The sequence below is a fragment of the Etheostoma cragini genome, chromosome 8, assembly GCF_013103735.1.
Source record: "Etheostoma cragini isolate CJK2018 chromosome 8, CSU_Ecrag_1.0, whole genome shotgun sequence".
NCBI lineage: Eukaryota > Metazoa > Chordata > Actinopteri > Perciformes > Percidae > Etheostoma > Etheostoma cragini.
Genome location: NC_048414.1, coordinates 2,764,500 through 2,790,733, shown reverse-complemented (window position 1 = coordinate 2,790,733; position 26,234 = coordinate 2,764,500). Strand labels below are relative to the sequence as shown.

The 26,234-nt window shown below is 41.1% G+C and overlaps 1 protein-coding gene and 1 long non-coding RNA gene across 3 annotated transcripts in view; one reads left to right on the top strand and one right to left on the bottom strand.

Moving 5' to 3' along the window:
* Positions 1–1,775: 1,775 nt before the first annotated feature.
* The window catches only part of cttnbp2 (cortactin binding protein 2), an 88,637-nt gene continuing 64,178 nt past the window's right edge, over positions 1,776–26,234 (bottom strand). Inside the window, exons 9-24 of one of the 2 annotated variants that reach the window (XM_034878879.1) lie at positions 24,777–24,894; positions 23,964–24,254; positions 19,941–20,036; positions 16,781–16,860; positions 15,672–15,758; positions 13,026–13,125; positions 10,390–10,566; positions 10,074–10,246; positions 9,464–9,642; positions 8,565–8,800; positions 8,048–8,239; positions 6,281–6,332; positions 6,005–6,104; positions 4,348–4,446; positions 2,946–3,278; positions 1,776–2,915 (exon numbers count right to left, since the gene is read on the bottom strand). In XM_034878879.1, the coding sequence (XP_034734770.1) occupies positions 2,952–3,278; positions 4,348–4,446; positions 6,005–6,104; positions 6,281–6,332; positions 8,048–8,239; positions 8,565–8,800; positions 9,464–9,642; positions 10,074–10,246; positions 10,390–10,566; positions 13,026–13,125; positions 15,672–15,758; positions 16,781–16,860; positions 19,941–20,036; positions 23,964–24,254; positions 24,777–24,894 (2,307 nt within the window). In that variant the 3' untranslated portion in view covers positions 1,776–2,915; positions 2,946–2,951. Of the gene's footprint in view, positions 3,279–4,347; positions 4,447–6,004; positions 6,105–6,280; positions 6,333–8,047; positions 8,240–8,564; positions 8,801–9,463; positions 9,643–10,073; positions 10,247–10,389; positions 10,567–13,025; positions 13,126–15,671; positions 15,759–16,780; positions 16,861–19,940; positions 20,037–23,963; positions 24,255–24,776; positions 24,895–26,234 lie in introns of both variants that reach the window. The other variant, XM_034878878.1, reaches the window with a different exon arrangement.
* On the top strand, positions 15,163–16,106 carry LOC117948920. Its single transcript, XR_004657590.1, has 3 exons — positions 15,163–15,307; positions 15,555–15,558; positions 16,096–16,106. It is a non-coding gene; the product is annotated as an uncharacterized LOC117948920 (long non-coding RNA).

The following is a 26,234-nucleotide window of genomic DNA, read 5'->3' as shown; positions in this document are numbered from 1 at the left end:
GGGCGGGAAATAGACAAAATTTTAAAATCTGTGTATCCTCCATGATAAGAAGAGAGCAGAGCTTTGTGAAACCGAATAAGTAGACTTCTACAGGGAGTAACGAGTAAGACTTCTACAGTGGCTTCATGTGTGTTGTGTTGAAATATCTTCTAAATATTGGCTTTTGTATCTTTAATAAAGCTGACCCTGCAGTAACTTCACTGGCATCAACACCCCCCCACACGCACGCACACACACACATACACCCCACCGGAAACAGTGCCGCCATTGGCTGACACTACTAACGAGTGATGACTCAGAACCCTTATGCACTTTAGAGACACCCTGAGGTACTCATCAGCTTCACAGCAACGCAACTGATTGACGATGATTCAAGTTTTGGTTTTTCATTCCTCCATAAAATGAAGTGTAGATGTGGAATTGTTTGTTTACAAATTATGATTTTAATTCAAATTTTTCAGCCTCTGTGAATTAATTGTAGAAAGAAAGCAGTAATAAAGAAAAATTAAGAATAGTATTTTCCAGAGCCGCTGCTGTACAAACAAAGGAAAACTTTAAGCATTTCTTTTTTTGTGTCATTTTCCAAGTTATATCTGTATTCCCTCGGAAACTGGAAACCATTAAGGCCATTCTGTTATATCTCTTCAGTTTCTTAGGTTGAGGGAAGAGTGTGTTACTCCTGTCATACTGTATAATAGTTTTATAAAGCAGCGATGAAGAAAGGAAGGTACCATGGAATAAAGGGCTTCATATGTAAACTGTGACAACAGATTTTTTACAGAGTAAATTAAGAACAAAGCTGTTTCTTACTCATAGTAAAGGGACACCGATGTCCAAAATATGTATAAATATATTTGTTCAATCAATTATATTTCCAATAAAACTAAAGATTTTAATTTTGTCGTTGTGTCATTTGTGTTAAAAACCGGTGTGCGTCAGTTGAGTCTTCTAAGGTACCGGGTCAGGCTGCTGTGCATCACCTGGGCGGGTGCTGCACATTGCCCAGCCTGCTCTGATTGGTCAGCATTTACAGTTCTTCCACATCTGCAGTCTCTGAGGCTCTGCATCATCGTTGCACATGGGGAATGACTGTAACGGCACATTAGGAGCACTTTCTACCTTTCTAGTCATGACATCACAACCGTACAAAAGTCCTTATAAGCTCTGTGCATTTCTGTGAGGATTGAGCGTTTTAATACGTTCAGTATTTATAGCACCTCAACCTGCTTTATAATCAAAAGAAACATTGCAGTTGGTGTATTTATGAGAAGTGGCGCTGTCCTGAGTTGAAAGATATACTTTACAGCTTTATCGAGTTAAAAGGCGTGTGTGTTTGTGTCGGCCGCTGTCCTTTTCCTAAGGCTCTGAAATGTTGAGTAATACGTCAGCTTGGCACCAAAATGACTTAAGAAAATGTTCCGACTTCATGTGAATCTCCGCCAATCAGGAAGTTGCATTTCCGATTATTCTGACACCACATGGATGCACCATGAATACAAAAATACACTATCCCTTCTTTGCAGTTCAAAGAAAAGCATCCTGGGAAATGTTTGAATTTAATTCAACACAAGAACATTAGGTCAAAAAAAAAAACTGGGACTGCAAAACAGTGAGCATCAGATTGATAATGTATTTGATTATAAAGACATCGAGGAGGGATATTTACTTTACCTGTGATTGGCTACTAGAGAAGATATTACAAAACTATATTCCCGGGGTCCAGTGTTTTAATAAAATAAATAGAACACAAATTAAAAAAAGCAGAAAAAGTCAGATGAGGATTTTTAACAGTGCCATTTTAATGTTTGTGCTTGAAACAATTCTTTAAACTTCAGCTATCGTACAGATCAAACTCAGGGTGACTAAAATCTCTCCTGTACATATGTATAGATATTTATATATAAATAATGTCTGATCAACATAAAACATGTCCTTAGAGTAGAAACGGAGAACACTGTCGTGATGAGAGCGCAAAAAAAATAAAAGTGACATCACACCGTGGGGCTCAGCGGGGGTTAAACATGACGCCGGGGAACTGATGGGCATTTCAAATATTTATTATGGCTTACAGTTGAAAGGACATCCTGTGTTTCTACAGTTCTATTACTTATTGCCACAGCCGCCTCACTCTGAAACAAGTGAAGGGTTCAGAACCAAACGCGGTTTACAAACACTATGTACAAACTTTGTTTTTTTTCAGCAGTTTTGCCTTAACGTTTTGTCACTGTACAAGCGTCAGACCACATACACCAATCTATAGAGCATTTAAACGTACTAATTCTTATTTACAAATATATTTGGTAAAACCCTGATTAATTTCAACAGTATTTAAACCAACAAACTATTTAAAGATAAAACACTTGAATATCTTAAAATACTTATTAGCAAAAAAACATAAAGAAAATAAAAACCTGCCTTGCTTGTTCCTTTCTTTGATCCAAAACGCTAAAAAGTAACACCTGTAAGTTACTTCAGTTACTCTTCAAAGGCATTATTCCAGCAGGACAAGTACAGTACTTCACTTTAAGTGCACAAAATACTGTGTCAGTACTGTTCTGAGGCAGTTCCCACCAGTCAAATACTTTATATCTCAACTTATTTCAGTAAATTCTTACAATGTATCTTGTCTACTGAACATTGTCCCATAAAAACAGGTTGATACGCTGGAATAAGGCAACAGGAAAGAACCTGCTGCATTACCTTCTGGTGTTTTTCCCCACTTAAAGTCTTACCAAACCAAACAAATACTTCAAATACTGTGATAGAGTAAAACTATGGTCCCCATGTACACAACTGTAGTACAGTGTAACAAGTACGGATATAACAAGTACAAATACTATAAGTCAAAGGTCGTCAGTACCTAGTCTTTACATTATGGAGGGAGGTTTTCACAGCGGATTCAGGGAGGGGGGGGGGGGGGGGGGGGGGGGGGGGGGGGGGGGGGGAGATGTCTACTTGTTGTTGTTTTCATGCAGGTCTCTGTGGAGGATCCAGATGTCCTCGTGTGATTGGTTGTTTTCGTTGAGGTTGCGGTAGTAGTTGTTGTTGCTGCTGCTGGGAGGAGCCTGCTTTGTTCTGCTGCTGCGGCTGGGGGGCGGCTGGGTACGGCTGGGGCTGCTGCTGTTACTATTGCTGCTGGAGGCAGCATTGGAGGATCGGGTCTGCTGTCCCCTGCTGCTCGGGATTGGGAGCTGAGACTTCGCGCGAGAGCCTGAACGTCGGTCGCCGCTGTGGGCGGCTGCGTGGCTGGAGCCGAGGCCGGCCTGACGGACCACGGTCTGGACACAGAAACAAGACTTGGGTGAGTTGGAGCCATTTTAATCACCTACTGAACCAGGACTAGCAAACTGCAGAGCTTGCCCAGTGTACTAGACACGGCCTGACCAGATTTCTTACTTTGTTTTAAGGCTGATTGACAATAACGCCGCCCACTCCTCGCTGTGATTGGCCAGATGTGCAAAGGTGAGAAAGTTCTCAGTGAAATAGTTCTGCCGTTTTTGCATGCATGAATGCATTCTAGGAAAAATGGACGACAATTCATAAGCGCGTGTCTGCTGCCTAAACTGTAAGATTCAGTTCCGTCATATGAAACGTGAGAAAGGTGTGAAAGGAGAAGGGTTGCAACGGAAAACATTTTTTAGGTTTGAACAAACACGATTATATTTCTGTGATGTGTAAAAAGTCTCCCTTTTTGAAAATAAGAGAAAGCTGTAAACCTCCCATTTGAACAAAAGAAACTGCAGGTGAAAAAAACTCAATACCTTAGATCAGCAAATGTATTGGATTCTGGAGTGGTTTAAAAATAAAAATATTTTTAGACATATTTAACCAGCTGATTGATACTATCAATTCGCTGTAACACCAAAACAATGTGCTTAAAGATGCGACTGTACAACTAAACCTGCAGTAAGACGACGTATTGTCCAACCGTACAGTCCCACAACTGCTAATCCCGACAGGTCAATCATGTGAGGTAACACCCAACACACAAGAGACACATGATTAAACGTTATACAAAACAATCACACACATTCATTATAAATTTGAGTCACCTGCTTGTGGGTCAGTCAGGTCGCTTAATGAAGTGATGATGATAAGAGAAAGGTGGAGGCTGTTTTATGTGTGTTTTTAACAAAGAAATAATAATAAAAATGGCTGCAGACAAAAAAGAATGACCGAAATGCAGTTTTGTTTCACACTCTCACACACACACACTCACACACACACACACACACACACACACACACACACACACACACACACACACACACACACTACATGTAGCAACTTGTAATCATTTCCACGCTGAGCAGCCATTGGCTCATTTCTATTCTTTTCCCCTCTCACCGTCTGAGGTTGCTGCTGGACGGCGGTTTCCAGCCCGGCCTTGTGGGGGGTCGTCGCTTCGCTGGGGGAGCTGGAGAACAGGATTAAGTCGTCTTTGGCCTGAGAGAAAAGTGGGAGATGAACGTTGAGCACCAGGTAAAACACACATCTTTAAGCAGGGCCCGGCCGCACTGAGTTTCTGTGCAACAGGTCATTATTTGGGGTAAATTACTGAGTGGGCTGTGTGGGAGTGAGTGTCATCAGCATCAGGGTCATGCAGGGGAAAGTCTGGGATTAGTTTTTAAAGGTGTGATACCAATCATTTAGAAACAAGGTTTTTAAGAGATTCAGTTTTTGACATAGTCGGTAAAGTATTTCTGAAAGGTCTTTGCAGATCTTTGCATTTCTCAATAATTGCAAATCAAGTGTTATTCACCAGAACGTGGGTGGAAATATCTCTAAAACTGTATTTGGACCAGGGGTTCCCAAAGTTTTCATGACTGACAGTTTAGGGAGCCAGCATATGATTGCGGGCCACACAGGAAAAGTGCACTCATAATATCTTTTTTTGACATACTATGACTTTTTATTACTTTTTAATGAATTACTACAGTGGCTTTATGAACCGCTGCTAAAAGGTGACGAAACAGAGGAATAAAAAAATGGAAATTTGGAAATTGATCGCACCATCCCCAGAATCAGAACCACAGAGGGGGGAGCAGCATTCAGTTTCTACGCTCCACATATCTGGAACAAACTTAGTAACTATAGATCAGCACCTACTCTCAGCTCTTCATAATCAAGGCTGAAGACTTTTCTTTTTTTTCTTCTTTTTTTTATTATTTGCATTGAGAGATGATTTTATAGCATACGAGCATGTATTTATTATGATTCATTCACAAAGAAAATTGGTGTCCTTAAAGGCATTAAGATCATAATTCCTCTTTTTAGTCAACTTTAGGATGGGTGTGTAAACTTATGCAAGCCGCTGTATACGATGACGTTTAGATCATAACAGACTTATGTTTTATGACTTTTTTATGACATGCTGACCTTGACTTTCTATAAGATACATTTCTGGCATAGATTGGCCGGCAGGCTACTTTAAGGTTGATGTCATCACCGTGCCAGCCAGTGTCTCTATATTTGGAAGGATGACAGCGATGAATTAAAGAGCCAGGAATGAGTCAAAACATGTGACCTAAAGCAGTGTTTGGAAATGGCGGTGTAATTAAGACCTGAGTGGTTAAGTTGTGTTTCACTAGATGACAGAGACACAGTGACAGTCAGGGGTGCATTTAGATATACTGTATGTATTTTTCCTTTATTAAAGAGTTGAATCCGTACCACTGTGATCGTTATACTACTTATGTGAATGTGTCATAGCAAACACTAGTATTAGGTTTCTTTACTCTGCTATAAAGATGAATATTACTGAAGCAGTATCTGACCATGATGAATTTACACCAAATTCATCAGGCCACTTGGGGGCAGCAAAAACAGGTTTTAATCACAATCTACAATAATATCTGCTTTTAAGTTGCCATGATGAACTTTAATGTAGCTTAGAAAACAGTTCCTTTTTTACACATTCATTGTTTTTGCTCTCTACCGACGTCTAGAGATTACTCTAGTGTTGTACAAAGTGTGTGTGTGTGTGTGTGTGTGTGTGTGGTACCTTGCTGATGTCAGGTTCTGACTTGCTGGTGCACATTGTCTGCAGCTCTCTGATTAAATCCGTCTCGTCATCAGAGAACACAGACAGACCTACGGGCTCCCTACAAACACAATGAAATTCAATTTAGTGACATATTTTATCTTTTCATACAGGTCTGCTCTCTGCTGGCTGTCCTGATACAGTACCGGTGCCACACCGCTGGACCAATACTGCTGCTACTACTACTACTTGTACTGCATGCTAATAATAATAATAATAGTATTAGCAAAAACAAACCTCTGGACTTTGCCGTTGGAGATGAAGCTGACATCGGTGCTAGACAGCGAACCTGCAATCACAAGCACATATGAACAAACTTGTTGGTAACATGACTCGAATGGGTCATAGATTACACATCTGTATTCTAAGCAATGCAAATAGTTTTGGTTTCATTTGTAGAGCTTTTGAGGTTTCTGCCTCCACCCAAATACAATGGAGGTGACTGGAATTTAGTCGGTTGTATTCAGAGTTTAGTCTTATACGTTTTCTTTACACAAACAATGTTCCAGGTACTCAGGATATTCGTAGACTTTTCTGTCTATAGTTTAATTAGAAACAACCTGCTAGGAAAGGTAAACTGTGGTTCCAACCATGCCCACCGAGGTCTGTGAATTAACAGGGACATTTTGTTTGAATGACAGCAGCATGTAGCGAATGTTCAGGGCTGGATCCTCTGAAATCCACATTTCTAGACCCCAGACTTTACAATGGGTCAACAAAGCTTGTCCCCTTTCAAAGAAACTGCAGCTGGAAGATACACTGAGGTCATCACTGGTGTACCCTGTCCAGTCCTTAATACTCCAGAGTCCGTCTTGCAATGCCATTTAATTCAGGCATCTTGGAAAGTCAGAAATGAATCCACGCTGTGTGTTGTGAAGTTGCAGGGTTGGAAATGATGAGTCAAGATTTGACTGCTCACAAATGTTGTTAAAATGAAAGTTATATGTACAGTATATATGTTAGTGCTGTTAGATTAAAATATTTAATTGCCATTAATCGCATTAATGCCACAGTTAACTCGCAATTAATTGCACATAATTATCTATTCTAAATTACCCTTGATTTTCTTTTGTCCCATTATTTTTACCTCATTTTATTGCTCTTAACAACATGGAAAACTGGATCGGCTTGCTTTGAGCTACTGTTTTATTTTTCATTGAAAACAACATTGGCATATAGCCTACTGTAGAGCCAATTTCACACGTAACATTCTCACTGGGAAATAATCTCTCACCCAATGTAACACTGGCCAACCTGTACTGGCTCAAGTGATAATGGGCGGCCATCCAATTAGAACCGCCTCATCCACATTGTTGAACTCATTTAGATATTGAGCCATTATAGGGACATTTTTTAGATAACAGGAGCCTTAAACGTCTGTCTCGCGTTTCCACTCCACATCGCAGTCTTCTGACAAAAGTCCCGTCCTGAGATCGATGATGTTGTCAGACCTTTTCAGGGACAATCTGAGCCTGTCAGTACCGGCCTGTATTCGATCCCGCTCAATACTAGACCAAATTTAAAGATTTTTGGTCACATCAGTCTATTAGACAACAATGCATGTGGAACTGGGGTCCAAGAAAACGGTAGTTACCCTCATGAAGTAAGACGTGGCAAAAATAAGTGGTTTGTATAAGTTCCATGATAACAAAGTTCACATACTAAATGCTTAATGAAGAACAACTGGCAAACAATGCACCAGGTAAATAGAACATATATCCATGTAACTTTTAATTCAAACATTTTTAGCCACATCAGTCTATTAGACACAAATGCATGCGGAAATGGGGCCCAGGTTGGAAAAAATAGTTAACATTAAACTTGCAAAGAGACTTATACACGCTTTACACTAAACGTGAGGGAATCTTCCTGGTGGTTCAAACTATTTTGAATTTACAAATGGACTGGGAGTGGCCGACCATGTTGTTTACTTCTAAAGGGTAGCTTCATGGTCCCTGAATGGGGACACAGCTTGTATCACTGCTGGCAGAGCAGCCATCTTACCCTCTCTAAAGGAACCGCCAGAGCTCCAGCTCAAGGCGGGGCTTCCTTTCTTCCGAGGGCTGGTGTTGGATCGTCTCAACTTGCTGCTGTCCCGTCCCTTCCTCCCTCCTCCACCGCCACTTCCTTTATAGGAGCCAATGGCTGACAAAGGGAAGGACCCGCCCCGAAACTCCAGCAGATACCTGTCAATCTCTGCAGGTACAAAATAAAACATCATCATCATTTAATGTCATACTTTTACTATTTTACAACCTTGGGTCCCTACAGCGGGATGAACATGTAAATTAAGCCTTTTCATCAAATGTGACACAGATTTAAATTTAAACTTCTTTTGGAACTAAAAGGCATCGCAAGGAAAAAAAAGAAAAAGAAAAGAAGAGTACTCTGGGAATAGTCATTGACAAGATGACCACACACACACACACACACACACACACACACACACACACACACACACACACACACACACACACACACACACACACACACACACACACACACACACACACACACACACCGTGACGAGGCAGAGGGCAGCCCTGGAGTACTGCCTTGTTGACCAGGATGCTGAGGGCGGCTTTCACCACCGCCTGCTGCCCGGCACTCAGCCCACAGTTGCTAGGAGACAGTCGCTGCGACGACGGCGATGAGGAAGAGGAGGAGGAGGTAGTGGAGCGCTTGGCAGTTACCCGTGAGATAATGGCATCTTCCACGCGGGGGACAACCACGGCGTTCCAGAGGCGAGCCAGCCACCTGAAGGGAACACACACACACACACACACACACACACACACACACACACACACACACAGGTTATAAAACTATTTTTATTTTTTTACTATGAAATTTACTCCTGAGGGGCGGAGCAGCAAAGCTGCATGGACCCTTTTGTGTTTGCCTGTTTTCTTCTTCATAAGAAATCCATGTTCCCATGCACAAAAACTTAAACTTTGCACATCAGTCCAGTCCTGTGCTTAACTTAATCAGTGAGAGTTGTGTGCTAATTGTCCCGATGGTGGCAAATCAGCCATACATGCTACAATGTCACAACTTTTGCCAAACTGTATCCCTAACAGAGCAGAAACTCTGCTATTTTTAAGCAATTTTGAAGTACATGACTCTTATTGCAAAAACGGCAAAACGTCTTAAACCTGTCTCCTCCCACGTTCGTTTCAATTGACACCAAATTTCATCTTCAGACCATCCTCCACAAATTTTTGAGTTATCAGAAATGTAGCCCACAGCGTGTTAACACGTTTTCAGGCATACAGTAGTGTAAATAAATACTGCTATTTCTTCTAAACTACATCTTTGATGTTCATGGGAAGAAAAACAATCACAACATTCGAAGATTGTTGGAGACTTGGTGTGCAAAATTTCTGAATTTTATCTCAAAAAGTGAACACACACACACACCTGACGACTGCCTGTGTGTTGTTTGGGACCACAGGGCAGGACAGGAAGAGCTGCGGGCCCAGCAGCGCTTCGTGGGTCCCCAGACGGGACAGACAGGCGTTGAGCTGCTGCCAAACCTGGCTCACCCACAACACCGACCGCTCCATGACGCCATCGGGCGACCAAACCCCCGTCCCCATCTGGAGTGGTGGAGGAAGAGATTCGATCTGGTTTGCTTTTGTCTACACAACTGAATAAAACTAAGCAATGGTACAAAAAGATTACTTTCAGTCCAGTTGAACCAATTTAAAATTATGTATTCTCTGTACACATATTTTATTTCAAAGTCACAGCACTCAATAAAAGGCTTTACCAACCATCTACTCTTTGATTCTTTTTACCCATTTATAATAACTTTGCATTTATCTTTATCACAGAGACAGTGGAAAGGACTTGATCCACAAGAAAAATGTAAATATCCAGGAAATATCAAACAGTCAAAGGAAAGCCATATTTACCGATTATAGATATTAACCACTGAAGCAAGTCCAGATGTGATTTAGCATTACTGCTTGCTAACAGTGATCACAATGTGTCCGTCTTAGGCAGCTGCAACTAACCTCACACTGACCTTATGAAGCAGCTTCCTGCGGAGGTGTCTTCCCAGCAGGCCATGCAGCGGCTCCTGATCCCAGCGCAGCGTTACCCAGCGGAAATGCTGCTGCAGGCGGAGCTCTGCACCCTGCAGCCGGGACTTTGACAGCGTCGCTATCAGGAAGCTGCCTTCGCAGAAGTGGTGGAGACCTGAGGGAAGAATAAAGAGGAGGGACGGGAGGACAGAAAGTCGATTGATTTCTTTCAAGTATTCTGCTGAAGACCTATTCTCAAACATTGAGAGTTTAATATACGTTCGATTATGGTTATGTCCCAGCTGCAGCGAGTCGTACCGGTGTTCAGGACCAGCGGGGAAGCAGAGCGCCTGTTGTCCAGACCGTGGCAGAGGTCTCCCAGCAGGCCTGTTAGGGATGAGGCCTTCTCCAGTCCCTCCAGCAGCACCAGTACACAGTGGCCCGTGTTACCGGCTGGCACGCTGACCCCTGACCCCACCGCCGGCACCAGGAAGCCTGAGGCAGGAAGAGACACGGGCCGACAGCGGGATGTTGAATAATAAAACAAATTAAACCGTTTCAGGCGTGTTGGGAAAGTTGATGAGGCGGCTGGCAAAGTGAACATACTGCACGTTGTTTTTAACAGGAAAGTGATGGTTGAGGGACACTTTTCCAAATGTCCAATTCTAACAATTTAAACTTTGATTTAATATTAATACAAGATGTATAACTAAATATAGATAAATACATAGATAAATAAACACATGTTAAAGTGGACTCAGTTCTGCTTTACTGCCCCTTTCAGTATTCTGCTAAAATTCAACAGATTGCTTGTTGACTTTAAAACTAAATGAAATCCTTCCCAACATTCTTTTATTGAACAAATTGAACATGGATTTGAATGTAAAGGCACTTTAAAGCTCTAAAGTGCAGTTTTCTACAGATTTCTTTCAAATAAACACAAAAACAAATCTCCAAGTGTCTTATGCAATATGTCACAGCCCTTCGGGATGTGACGGAATACATGGCCCTGCAGTGTGGTGGGCTCAGCTGAAAGCAACACCCGATCAACTCTCACCCTACGGGACATTCCCACCAGCAGGACGGGGGCTCAGAGGATCATTAAAGGAGAACACTGAGCTCTGTTTGGAGATGAGGAGTGCTCTCAGTAGAGAGAAAACTGAATACAATCGGTGCTGCAAAAAACCGAATAAGTAATATTATATGTTGTGGACAAAAGTCACAGCATAATGTCAAAAAAATATATAAAAAAATAAGTCCCAGAAAGTTGAAAGTAGAAAAAGGTCAGAATTGGTAATACGATATTATGTCCAAATAAAGTCATGAAAAGTCATGGTATAGTTTGTCAAAGAATTCTTTAAAAAAAGTCAGCATAGTATAGATTTGATTGGGGGGTGGGATGGAAAATGGGGAGGAGAAAGTCAGTATAGTAAGAAGAAAAATGTCATAAAAAGTCATAGTTTATCAAAATATTTCAGAATTTGTCATACTATAGTTGTTTGAAAAAAGTCATAGTATAATATGTTGAAAAATTCATTAAAAAGTATAATATACTATGTAAAGTATGTCATAAAAGGTCATAAAAACTCATTAGAATAAAGAATATACTATGTAAAGTATTTCATAAAACGGTATAAAACGTCATAGTATAGTATGTCGAAAAAAGTCAGTCACAGTTTACTAAGTAAAAAAAGTCACAGTAAGGTATGTTGAAAAATTAATTTAAAAAAGTCACAGTATAGTACGCTATAAAAAGTATTATGTTTTCATAAAAAAGTCACAACAAGTTATAGTATATAGAATGTCAAAGAATTCATAAAAATAAAAAAAAATCACAAAAATGTTAAAGCAGTTATGTCTCAATTAAATTAGCATATGGCTCCCACTAATGATTATGTTTATTATCAACTTATCTGATGATGATTCTTTCACCAGATAATCGATACATTTTTACATCTAAAAAAAATGAAAATATCGGTGGCAATTTCCAAGGTGATCTTTTCACAGGTGTCGTTTAGTCCAACAAACCGAAGGTATTCCATTTATTATCATAAACTAAGAAGAACAGTATGGCATTTTTGCTTAAATGATTGATCGAAAAATAATTGAATTTATCCATTATAACATTTGTTCAATTTTTTTGGGAGCGTTTTGGGGAAAATATCACTGCTGCTGTGTGAATTTGTGTGTATTTGTATGTGTGTGTGTGTGTGTGTGTGTGTGCGTGTTGTCACCTTGTTGCTGCTGCTGTGTGAAACCTGCTGTGCATGTCCATCAGTGTGTATGTGTGTTTGTATGTGTGTGTGTGTGTTTGTCTGTGTTTGTTTGTATGTGTGTGTGTGTTTGTATGTGTGTGTGTGTTTCTGTATTTGTGTGTGTGTGTTTGTGTGTGTGTATGTATGTATGTATGTATGTGTGTGTGTGTGTGTGTATGTATTTGTGTGTGTGTGTATTTGTGTGTGTGTGTATGTATGTATTTGTGTGTGTGTGTTTGTAAGTGTGTGTGTTTGTATGTGTATGTGTGTGTGTGTATGTTTGTATGTGTGTGTGTGTGTGTGTGTGTTTCTGTATTTGTGTGTGTGCGTGTTGTCACCTTGTCGCTGCTGTGTGAAACCTGCTGTGCATGTCCATACATTGTGTAAGTGTGTTTGTATGTGTGTGTTTTTGTGTATTTGTGTGTGTGTGTTTGTATGTGTGTGTGTGTGTGTGTGTGTGTGCATGTGCGTGTATTTGTGTGTGTGTGCGTGTATCTGTGTGTGTGTGTGTGTGTGTGTATCTGTGTGTGTGTGTGTGTATCTGTGTGTGTGTGTGTGTGTATCTGTGTGTGTGTGTGTGTGTATTTGTGTGTGTGTGTGTGTGTGTATTTGTGTGTGTGTGTGTGTGTGTGTGTGTGTGTGTGTGTGTGTGTGTGTGTGTGTGTGTGTGTGTGTATCTGTGTGTGTGTGTGTCCCTACCACAGGTGATGAAAGTGTCCAGCAGCTGCTCTTTGGTCAGGCTCTCGTCCACCTCCACCCTCACCACGTCACAGCCGAGCCCCCCCATCTCCTGCTTGGACTGGTGGAGAAAGAGGGAGAGGGAGCACGTTGTCATGGAAACACAGAGAAATCTTCTTCTACTAGTCTGCGCTGGGAGAATTGCAGCAAGATCAGAATTTGAATGAGCAGAGAGGGCTTTTCCACGCACATCGAAGAGTGCAGTCTACATCCTGAAGCCATTTCTCCTCCTCCCTCCTTTAGTTCTTTTAAATGTGTAGTTTATCAGTTTATACACATGTACACCATTATATGGATACAAAAAGGTGGAGGTACAGTATATAGTACTAAACTGTGGCAAAACAGATGACATAAATACAGATGAGAAGAGAAATCTTTAGTGTGTGTGTGTGTGTGTGTGTGTGTGTGTGTGTGTGTGTACAGGAGCAGTTAGTTAGTTAATATTGCAATAAGGACACAATTGGTTCATTTACATTTTAGCATACATTTAGCATATTACTTAAGCAGTTGCACATTTTGTTTTCCCACCTTGTATATATTTAAATATTTGTTCTTATTCTCATAGTTTATTGTTATTATTATAATTTCATGTACATTGTATGTATGTATATTTTTTCCTATGTGCTGCTGTAACACTGTAATTTCCCATATTTTGAGATCAATAAATATCTATCTATCTATCTATTATTCTCGGACTGAATTCATACTAATTAATTAAACGTCAATGTCAATTATCAGTAGGGCTGCAATTTAAGATTATTTTCATTGTCAATTAATATGTTGATTTATATTAATTTACTGCCTAATCGATTAGTTGTTTGGTCTATAAAATATCACAAAAACGGTAGAAATTTCAATCAGTGTTTGCCAAAACCCAAGATCATGTGACGTTTTTTTTCATAAAGTAATTCTCAAACTGATTATCAAAATGGCGATTTATTTAATATTTGATACTGAATTGTTTAATCTTTGCAGCTTTAACTATCAGTTTAAAAGAAGGCCAACCAGCTCTTTTCAGGGAGGTCTGTGTCAATAAAACCACTGCGTACATTCCAACATCTAATCGTTGTAAGCTCAGTTTGTTCATGCGACCACGCGTTCTTTATCTGCTCAGATCACACACATCAGATGCCTGCGCCACTACTGGAAACCATTTGTTGCCTTCGCCATGGAAACCCTTGAGACTGAATAGGACCAGTGATTCTAACAGCGTGAAAACACCACTGAATGTGCTCTGATATTTACAGCACAGAAGGTTATGAAATGAAAGTATCATCACTATAGATGTATCCATTCTGCTAACCTGCGGTGTTTCACCATGTTGTGGGGAGACATTGTGGTGGCTTTGCCGTTTGCATCCAGTTTCTATATCATTGCATCACATGGTGCAACAGAGCCACATTTAAATTCACTTTAAAAATGATAATAATGAAATAAGTGTGGGGGACTTACAAAAAAAAAGTAACCTTAGAAACCTCCGGTGTGAAAGAATTGAAATTAGTTTTTTTCCATCTTGGTCTGGTGCTGTGGGGCAGTGAAGGAACAGTGGGTGGGATTGTACAGACATCCCTTCACCTGATTGGACGATCGCACCACTCACTCATACTCTCATACTACTCTATGGCCTTCGGATTTTGAAATTAGAAGCCCTCAACAGCTGTTACGTGACTCTTTCCCAAACTATTTCTATATTACTACTATGATGCAACATACGTTTCTATGTATTTTATTCAGGGAGGCACCAAATCTAGGACTTGGCTTCAGATTCAGCCAAACATCACGAACCCTACGCTTGCACTGCTCTGCGCTGGTGGACGTAGCGACACCGCCGTCGATCGCAGGAAGGTGTTTACGAAGGTGGACCGGTCAGTGCAGCTGGCTGTGAGGAAGTGAAAATGGAACTCAAGCAGAAAGAGTGATGTTCAGCAGTACTTTCAGTCAAAAGAAGGCGATTAAAGTCGAGCTACACGTTGCAATGCCGATTTGTCTCGTGGTGGCGAGGACCCTCAACAGTACATTTAAAATATGTTGGGAACTTCCAGAACATATGTATGGAGCAGACACCATGCAGCAACTTCAGGTACGGCAAAGGCAGGACAGCCACAGCACAGGACGTTGTTTCCTTCATTGGTGTGTTTACTGTGTTAAAGGACTGAGGATGGGAGGAGGATTCGGCAGAATCTTAACCAGTGGACTCGGTATTTGGCCGAAACCCCCAAAAATCTGGATTCGGTACATCCCTAGTTTTAGTTCTTAAAAACCTAACCAGGAACAGGGTCTTTACATTTCATTTGCTACAGCTGAAAGTCCTATATACATTGCCCCAGTGTCATTTTATTTAAATGTGACAACGTGTATACCATTTGTGTCGTCCCTGTCAAGTTAAAAAAAAAAAAAAAAGTGAAATGAAACATTTGTATTCTTATATTTGAGCTTTAGAAGGAGTGTCATCCCTCTTAGCCTGTATGTTTCCTCACAGGTTCAAAACAGAACTGTTTATGGTAGCTACAGATGTATTTAAGTATCTCCTTGGGATGAATGATTCCACTGAGCCCGTCATGGCCGACCGGAGCTTTCTGGATCGTGTTTGTGAGCTGGCGGACGCACCTTGATGCAGCGAGCGACCAGACTGGCGATGTACTCCTGACAGCTGCCCTCGAGCCCTTGGAAGACGAGGTTTCCATACTGTTCCACCTGGAACACCGAGAGAAAGGAAAACAGAGGGATGAATTAGATTATCAATGAACTGGCAAACAAAAGTGTTATTAGTAAGTATAATGTGATGATATGTGTGATGCTGAGGATTTGTGGTTTTCCTGCTGCTGCACTCTTTACATAAGAGTTAAGAGCCTAAACCAAATACCTGAAATTAAATATAATACGTGATCATGAACGGATAAATAAAGAAATGAGCCGTTGTAGTAAAGAGAGAATGAACTGAGTAGAAAATGAGCCTTATTTAGCTCTGCTACAGGGAATAGTATCTGTTACAGGTTTACCAACTCGCTCTTATCCATACGTTGATTTATAGAAATCAATAGTAAGAATAGAAATATGTTGGTTACAACTTCACAAAGACAAATTGTTGCTAACCTTCCTCCCTAATATATTCTTGTAAATAAAAGTACTTGAGTGAAAAATGATACATGGAGTGATTAATACTACAACAGTGGTGTTAACTTCCTGAACTCAGGTGCATGCTACAGCAACGACCTGAGCTGTGGAACACACTTCACTGTCAGACTCGAGTCGCTGTGGATAAAAAGCATCAGCTTACTGTCAAAAGAAATATAAATCAGTCGTGAAAAGTGGGATTTAAAGCGGTTCCAGATGCTGCTGGATCCAATCTGAGCCCTGAGATGCTTCGGCTTCTTAGTGGAAGGTTTCTCTTATCTGCATGTCCTGTTGTGTGTTTTGTTGATCTCAGGAAATGTAAACTGGTCATCTTGAATCCCTTCACAGCTTCACCTCAACATAGCCAGCAGGGGGTGCTGTGCCACTTTATTCCTCTCTTTCATCTGTCCATCACTTCATCTCGCAGTCTCTTTCTTCACCATTCTCTTCCTGCAGTCTTCCATCTTCCCCCCTATTTGTCGACATTTTACTCATCTAATGCCTAATCCCCCGCAGTCCTTTGTGTGTGTTTGCGTGCATGTGTGTTTGCATGAGTGTGTGTTTCTGTGTTTGCATGATTGTGTGTGTCTGTGTTTGCATACCAGGCGGACGTAATTTTGCAGCAGAGGCAGAGGGAAGAGGTATTCCAGAGCCAACTCATCCAGACACGACTCAGACAGACCTGTCAAACACACACACAATCCTCAAATCCGCTCTGGTTTACATGCTCAGTGTCAGAAACCAACAGCAGCATCAGACCCAAACCTCAAGGTGCCCTCGTGGTTAGACTGTACTGGAACTTTAAACACCACACCATTCAACAGCTGTTTGTTCTGAAGATGGAAGGACTAGTGTCAGCGATGACCGCCCGCCCGCCCGCCCGCTCGCTCGCTCGCTCACTCACTCGCTCACTCACTCGCTCGCTCACTCGCTCGCTCGCTCGCTCGGCTAATCAGTGAGTAGGGTGAATTATAGCTGTGAGAGGCTTTCTTTTGTTTCCTGAGGAAATCAAAAACACTAACTCATCCTTCCTGTAAAGATTCTCATTAAACATGATTTTCCAATCGTCACAGAATCATTCAAACAATTACATTTGAAAGCTGTTATGATTAGGCTCTATACGCTGGTAAACATCAGTTTAGATGCTGATTAATCTCATTTCAAATCTTCCGTGTAATTAAATGTGACAATATGATGTGTTGGTTTGCTTCTAATGCAAATTAGTGTTGCAAGAATCAAGAATGATTTCCCCGATACCAGATGTGTCTGTCTTACTCCAGTTTGTCCTTTAATGTCCTAGTCCTTCTTTACAGATGTAGTTTCTAAATGATTCCTGACACTCCTAACACGCGAACGCTAAATAGGATTTTTACACAGTATAAATAGCAACACTGGCAATGTCTTAATGCGTCAAAACATCCATTGCTTTTCAAGTAAGACAGGATGTCTATAGCGCCTCGGAATGCGTCATGGCAGGTTTGATGCACGTCAACTTGCATGTACACCGTTTTATTTACATCCATCGACACGCGTTGGCTCCTTAGTTAAGCAATCATTTTATTATTTAACAGTTTTCTCAAATTACCCAGAAAGAGAATAATAATGTGTGGGCGCAACAGTAATCTACCATTTTCTTTATGCACACTGTCTCTTAATCAAATTCCAATAAATATTTGATGACTATGTTACAGCTGTTACAGCATTAAGTAATAGATTTCTTTCCACTGAAGCCCGTAAGTGGGGTGAATGTGAGACAGACGAACAAGGAGAGGGTGAAGACCGAAGCGCTAGTCAGGGGTGAGCAGACAGACAGACAGACAGACAGACAGACAGGTCACCCCCCCCACCCCCCCGCTTCACTTAATGAGACGTCTTCTGAAGGAACGTTCAAAAAGACGGAAAAGGAAATAAAAATGACAGAGACGAAGGCGGAGAAGGACAAAGACGCAGACAGAGGCAGAAAAAGAGAAAATGGATCGATGAGCGAGTGAGGAGAAGCGGTGGAGAGAGGAGGAGAGTTTAGGCTCCGGCTCACTCTGATTTCATGGCGCCAGACAATTGTTTAGTCTTTTGTTTCCTGACTCACTGAGACCAGAGATCCACTGCGTAAAGCAATTTTAAGGCACGGAGGCAGCTACAGAAGCAGCATCGGCAACAGAGGACCGAAAGAAACGTTATTCTACTGTCTGTAGAGCGAGGCGGTCTGATGCTCAGGGCAGCTGCTGGGACTCGTCTATCATCATTAACACTGACGTCTCTACAGTATGTTCAGACCTGGTTGGGTTCCAGTTATGTCTTTGATAGTTAGGTCTTTTATGGCTTTCTTCTACCTTGGAAATCCAGAGTAGTGCGGCTCATTAACTATGCACTTGTATTCACATGGGTGTATCTGATATAGGCGGGCCAGAGGACAGATTTCCTTCAGATTTCTTCAACAATACAGAACCAGTATTACTGAACAACCTCGTATCATATGTCCTATTACAGATTAATACTGTCTGTGATCATTCTTAAAGATTAACTGTAGTGTATCATCATCAGCGAGAATTCTGACCAGATTTAAATAAAACCCAGAATGTTAATACACATCCATCACCAAGCAGAAAACCAGTCCACTAAACTCTGCAGATTTTCAATCTGGCTCACCACTGAAAACTGCACACAAACAAAAAAATGATTATGATCTGCGGATCCCATTAGGGTCACATTATCAGGTGTAAAAGCTGAAAGGGCCCGTGGTTGCAATATATATTTTTGGGGTATTTTTTTCGGGGTATTACAGTTTCCCTTGGGTGGAGAACGAGTTGTCCAACCACAGCTTTGAAGTTATCCATACACACAGCTAGCAGCATCTATTAAAAACAGCATCTGTGCAGTTTTTTGAAATGACTCTTAAACTGACATATCTTTGATCATCGTGGACAACGTTAATCCGTTTCCTTGTTGACTGACAGACAATTATTTCCAATTGAGGCCTGAACTTTTCCCATCCTCAGTACAGTCTAATTATCAAGCCAAGATGTCTCCACGTGCAAGACGTCGCTAGTCCGAAACTGGAAACAAAATATCTGTTTAAGTTCGTAAAATTGTATGGACCCCTATATTAATTATTTCTATGTACGTAGAATTGCAGATTATTCAGTTTTTCCAAATAGGGTTCGTTTTAACCAACCAGGGTCAGAATTCTCTCATTACAGTAAACCATCATGGTTCTGTTCATCCACATTAGGCAAGAAGAACACAGGTCATGCCAGCTGCTGGAGGCTTCATCATCTTCTATGTTATGTAAAAGAAAATTAAAATTAAAATTAAACTAAAATGGTGTGTTTTGCATGTGCTTCATCTGGACCATTGATCTATTTTGTAAACGTTCTTAAAGATCAAAATCAAGTATGTCTTTGTGTGGACTGTAGCTTAAGAAATGTGGAACCTGACAGACCTGCTCTATGTCTCTGTTAGCGTCAGACAATCAAAATCATCCATTTAATTAAGTACATCATTTGTTATTTCTAATTTAGGCGGATAATTAATTAAGTCAAAAATGCTTCTTCCTGTAAAATGTTCTGGCTTAAATGTTCCTTCATTCAGTGAGTCAGCGGGCAGATCCCGGCACATCGCTGCCCACACTGCAAATGCATCCAAACGGATTTGTAAGGTCCTTTCATCCACCAAATGCCACTTGTTATCAGTAATGGTAGCTCTGATTCTGGTTTTGGCTCAGAGCTGCTGAACGAACACAGACTCTGGTTGCCAGGTTTGTACCTTTGAGGCGGATGGTGATGCACTGGCTGAGAGGCTTTCTGACCAGGTCCCAGGGGGATAGAGGCAGCTCCTGATCAGGCAACCACTCAGTATCGCCTGGAACAGAAGATCAAGCAGAGCTGCATTAGGATAGTTAGACAAAATCACACTACTGTGCACACACTTGTTGTACAAAGTGTAAATGAGTGCAAACACAATAACAATTACTATGAAGAATACTGTTGGCTAACAAAATCACAAAATATAGTATGTGTCATATATATATAGCAACTGCATAAATTATATGCACCGCAAAGTGTAATTTATTTGCATGTCCTATATAAGGCGGCATAAAGACATTTTGCTGCCATGCCCGCTTTATTCCTAAAGCACAGAATGTACTTTTTTGTGGGAGGGAACATTAATACACAGAATATTCTTATTCACTCATATATAAAGCAGGACTGGAAGAGGGACAGTTTTTTTTTTTTATTTAATTTTTTAAAGGATGTAATTACAGTAAACACACAACATTAGGAAAGGTAACATGATGCATGATGACGAGGAGTTTTAGCACTTTAAATTTCTCTCTTCTGCAGAGTGGAGCGCGTCTTTTGGGATAGATATCTCTGTCTCTCTCTCTAGATTTCTATATATAGATCTCTATATATAGATATCTATAGATCTATCTATTTATCTATCTATAGAGTTCTTATTCCATTTGTAATCAAAGTATGTGTCCCTGTGACACACCTGTCACATATTCATGTTTTCAGAGATTGTTTCCACCCAACAAGATAACAATATAGGTTTTTAATTTCTACATTCTACGACCTATAGTAGCGTTTCATAAATTAGCGCCCCTAGCAATGGAAATACAATCCACAGGAGCCTTAATAACCACAGAATGTAACTGTCGTAGCTTGAAACATGTTAAAGTTGTAAAGGGGTTACAGCTTAGTTCTTTGTTGGCACCAAAACTACTTAGTTAAATTTAGAAAAAGATTGTGGTTTGGATTAAACTGGACTTTTGTTCAGTTACATCACTGCATATGATGCAGAATGTATGTATGTACAGTATTACATTGTAACTCAAACTCCCCGGTAAAAGTCCTGTATTTGTTTGACTCATACATAAAAAATAAAAAAAAAGTACAAATGTAAAAGTTAATATATTGAAATGAATAGGTCACCACATAATGTAGAACTTTACAATGAATATGTCACCAGATACTGTAGAACTTTATGCTTTTCCAACATTATTCTGTGGACAGCAACATTGAAGAAATAAATCCACAGAGGGGTTAATGATTCAGCCAGAGGCTCAGTGAAAGATGACTCCAAACAGCAGCTTATGGGGGGGGGGGCTCTCCCCACTCCACTGTAAACTCATACAACTTCCAGCAGCGAGGGTTTAATTCCCCTGAGGTGACATACAGGATAGCTTTCGCAGAAGTCTCCATTTGTACTGAAAACATCCCAACCTACTGCTGCACAGTCATTTCCTCCCCAAGAGAAACTGTTAAACAAGTTTGAGGTTATTCTTACCAATTAAACCTCCAACTTGAAAAATGGACTCTAAACTTCACATAGAACTTTCTTTTTTCCAAGGAACTAGTCCTGCTGTACTGTAACAAGTACCTGCCGAGCAAACGCAACACATAAGCAGCAAATGCATTAAGAGGGACGTCCCGACAGGCTGCCATTGCAGCACTGTTTGGCACCAATGCTGCCAGAGGTTGCTGGTTGTATTCCCATTGGAACAGGCTATGTATAAATTAGGGCTGCAATTAACAATTATTTTCAATTATAAATTAATCTGCTGATTACTTTCTCTTTAATCTATATCCACATTGACTCATCAAATGTCTTGTTCTGTCTGACCAACAAAGCAAATCATTTTACTATAATGCAGGACAGAGAAAAGCAACAAAGTCTCCCAATTATGCATCTGGAAATACGGCACACAATAAAATCTAAAATTACGATTAAGTGCAAATTTGAGCTCGATAACGATAAATGAAGGATAACTAATCATGTTCTAAGACATCTTTTCTGACGCCAACATGTTTACAGACCACTGACGCGGAGGGTTTTTTGGGCACAAACCATTAAATGTCAAACAGTTTATCGATCAGAATAGTTAGCCGATTGACACATGATTTATCGACTAATCATTGCATCTTTACGGGAAGTTTGGGCATTTTTGCTGGATTGGCCAATGGCACATTAAGTTAAAAATCTTTTAACAAGCGTTCTTTGACCAGATATTTGACGTCAGCGGTCTGCCTTTTCAAATACTGCAGACACATTTTAATATTGTGAACTATTGTTGTGAAAAAAATAAATGAAAAAATAAAAACTTGATATAATTGCAGAACGAATGAACAGAGGGCTGCACGATATGACCTGAAAACAAAATAATGATTAATTGCACATTTTGACCCAATAAATGGTAAATGAATAATAACTAACCACGTTTGTGGGTTGCACACACACACACACACACACACACACACACACACACACACACGGAAATATATGCAGACATGTTGAAGCAAATGAGACACTTATGCAGACACAAAGGCAGATACCAAAGAGTGTCTGGATGTCTGCAGTTTGATCCACGTTGACACAGAAGAGACATTTTCTCCTAAATTGGCATGTTCCTCCTCTCTCTCCACCCATCTCATGCATTATGCATCCCTCCTCTGCTCGTGCTTTCTTTCATCGTCATCCACCAAAATCAGTCTATTCCCATGTTGTGTGGAGAAAGACGGTCACAGTGTGAGAGACAGTAAACATTTAATACAGAGGTGTAACAACAGACCAACAGCAGACAGTGAGAGAGAGAGAGTTGTAGTCCTTGCTGTTTGAGACCAAGGACATCGATTTCCTTTTTTATCAGTCTGGGACTCGGACAGACCTACACGGCCACAAAATACACCCACCCCCAACCTCCATCCCACCCACCCCACACACACACACACACACACACACACGCAACCCTAAACCTGCCTTTAGTAAGAGAGCAGAATCAGCCGTACATTGAGGACATTTGATCGCTAGAAACACAGAAGCAACACATGCACTCTCCACATGTTCCAGCGCATTAATTATTCATCAATTCAAAAAGAAAATAAAAGCAGTGTGAGTGACGCTTCGACCATCGGCCAAACAAACACATCTCATCTGACATCTTGTTCCAGCCGAACATACAGCTTTAAATTAAACTGCAGAAGCTTCACAGAAATCAGTCTATAATGTTAAATAAAAACAAATAGTCTGAGAAACTCATATTTCCCAAAAGTTTTGCTTTAAAGGTCCACTGTGTAACGTGTTTAGTTGTTCAGCATCAAAACCGTTCACAAACTTGTCTTTTTTCAGGAATATTGACCACGCCTATAAATTCCAAGTATTCCCATTGGCTCAAAATTTTCATGAACTGGGGTAGACGCTCCATATTCATGCGCCATCTTGAAATACGTTAGCCAGTAAGGGACAAACAGGACGTACCGCTCCGACTTTCACGTTTTAGCTGTCACATGATAAACTGGCTGCTGATGCTGCTGACGGGTATCATCACTTCCCGGCCCCGGCAAGTTGGAAGAAAGAAACATGGAGGATCACACATATTCAAAACCAAAAATGTCAGGAACAGGAGTCTTCTTCTTTGCCCGAAAAAATTAAAAAGGATAATGAAAAGAGAAAAAGATCAGATTTTTGAAGAGCCAAGGCTACCGTAGTATTACGGTGTAATATGTACTTTGAACTGCGTGGCGCGAGAGACAGGCAGGAAGGACTATCAGGAAGAGAATAAGTACTGTTTAAGGGAGGGCAAACATAAAGAAAGGTAGAAGAAGGAAGGAAAAGAAAGATAAGGGATGAGGTAAAGAAGGAAGGATGCATGAGAGGGAAGGGTGATGAGTGACAAAGTGATAAAAAATTATGAAAGTATGAAAAGAGGGAGAAGGACAGGTCTGAAGTGGATGATGACGAAAAGGAAAGGAGTTTAATAAAGACGGCAGGGATATAAGGACAGACCTATAAGGATGGAGGAGATACTGGCGGAACTGAGGCCTAGCGGGGGGCGATGCACCTCCTCCCTGGCCGTCTGCGATCCCCCACACACGGTCTGGAGGTAGGAGGTGAAGGTGTTGCTGAGGGTGGAGGCCAGCTGAGACCAACGCATGGAGCGGTCGACCGACACTCTGCCCAGCACCGACTGGCTGCTGGTGACGCCCTTCGCCTCCTCCTCCAGGGCCTCTACAGGACACATGGACCCCGCCCCGCCTCCACCTGAACAATGGAGACGCACCAGGACCCGGTACAAGTCTGGAGCAGAGCAGAGGGACAGAGAATAGAGGAAATAATGTCACAGTATGTACAGTGAGTTATTGGTAAACGTTGAACAGGGACATGTTAAACAGTTGTTCACATAACTAACTAGTGTCATTTGTTAAATTCTAATGAAATGCCACACTGTGTTACAGTACTTCACAATATTCATTGTTTAGACGTTTAAATGAGTAAGAAAATAAGAGATTGTCATATTGATTTCCACCCCAATACAAGTATATGTCACCTACTCCTTTTCTGTTTGTCAACATTCTTTAAGTAATGAATTATGAAGTTGAAGATAAAGTATAAAGAGCAAACTAAATTACCACAGCTAACATTACTAAACATTTTATACTGTATTTTGATAATGAAGTTGACTTCAATTGGATGACAACTAATTGATTAATTGATAGATCTTTGCAGCGCCACTTTAAGGTATAACATCCATGTGCGCGCGCACACACACACACACACACACACACACACACACACACACACACACACCCCCCCACTCACGGAGGTTTTCAAGTAGATCTTTGCAGTCATCAGTTGCAACGTCATGAATAGTGCGATTGCACTTATCTCTCCGCTCGATGTCCTGTTCACTGTGGCTGCAGAGCACCTCCAGACACTCCTAGAGAGACAGACAGACACACACACACACACACACAGACAGACAGACAGACAGACAGACAGACAGACAGACAGACAGACAGACAGACAGACCATGATCACAAATCAGAGGGACAGGTTACTTTGTGAACCAAGATGAAAGCATGGATGAATGAGCGGCGTTCTTCATTTATATTCAAGTCAGACATTCAGTGTAGTTTAGTCTGGTGTCTCCTCCATTCATTTAAGTTGATTGGGACGTGTCAGCCAGCAAGGTCAGCGGTCCCATTATCCTGCCGCCACGGAGACTGGCGGCAGGGCTGGACGCTAGAGTCATAAATACACCGACTAGTGGAGACGTTTGGACACTATATTATGGACTTCAGAATAGCAGCAGATCAGTAGTGAAAGCCGGAGTTTGACAAAATATAGGAACATTGAGATTAAAGCTGCTGAAGGGTTTTTTGGCCACAGGGGGACAGAAGACTCACCGCCCTGATATAATTTATGAAGATTTTGCTCACATGTTAGCGAGCAATACCGGTTTACACCGGTACATCTCCACAACGAAAACTTAAATGCTACCTAAACATTTATTTGACGTGTACTTTTATTTTTTTTATTTTTTGGGGTCTGTGTTCCTTCTGCTTACATAGAGGGGGTGGGATTTACGACCTATACTGTATCTAACCACCAGGGGGCAATCCAGATGTTTTGGCTTTACTGATACAGTGTATGGCTGCTTTGCAAGTCTCTTCTTTGATGTCTCCCTGCTCCTTGGTTGAACCGGAAAGCTCTTATTGCTGCCCTGAGGAGCAATGAGCAATCTCTGAGGAACTATGAACGAGGATGGATGAGAGCAGCCTTCTGGCAAGCTGTGCAGCTGAAAGTCGTTGCTAACTCCACCCTGACAGCTCGACAAATTCACGTGACGCTTCAGAGGAAAGGATGTCTCATCGCTCTAAAAACACTTCTCCTCATTTCATCTCCTTGGATGACTTCCTCGGATCCCTCCCATGCTTCCTCAGTGTTGACAGACTAAGTTGCGAGAAAGGCGAGCAAGTGAAGGAAATGGGGATGCAACTTAACAACCTGGGATGTACCCTATGCATCCACCTCTGGTTTACACATCCGGCAGCCACAGAGCAACATTAGCATTCATTTAGAGTTGAGTTTATGTCCATCTGATTAATGTAAGGCCAATATTCATCCTGTCTTTCGGTAGGTACAGCAGGATTATCGGAGTTTAAACCACACAGTAAATGAAACCAAATAAATAAGCTAAAAGACACTGAAGAGCCCTAAAGCTTTACACAGTATACATCTGTGGTTACTAAGGGGGGGGGGGGGGGGGGGGGGGGG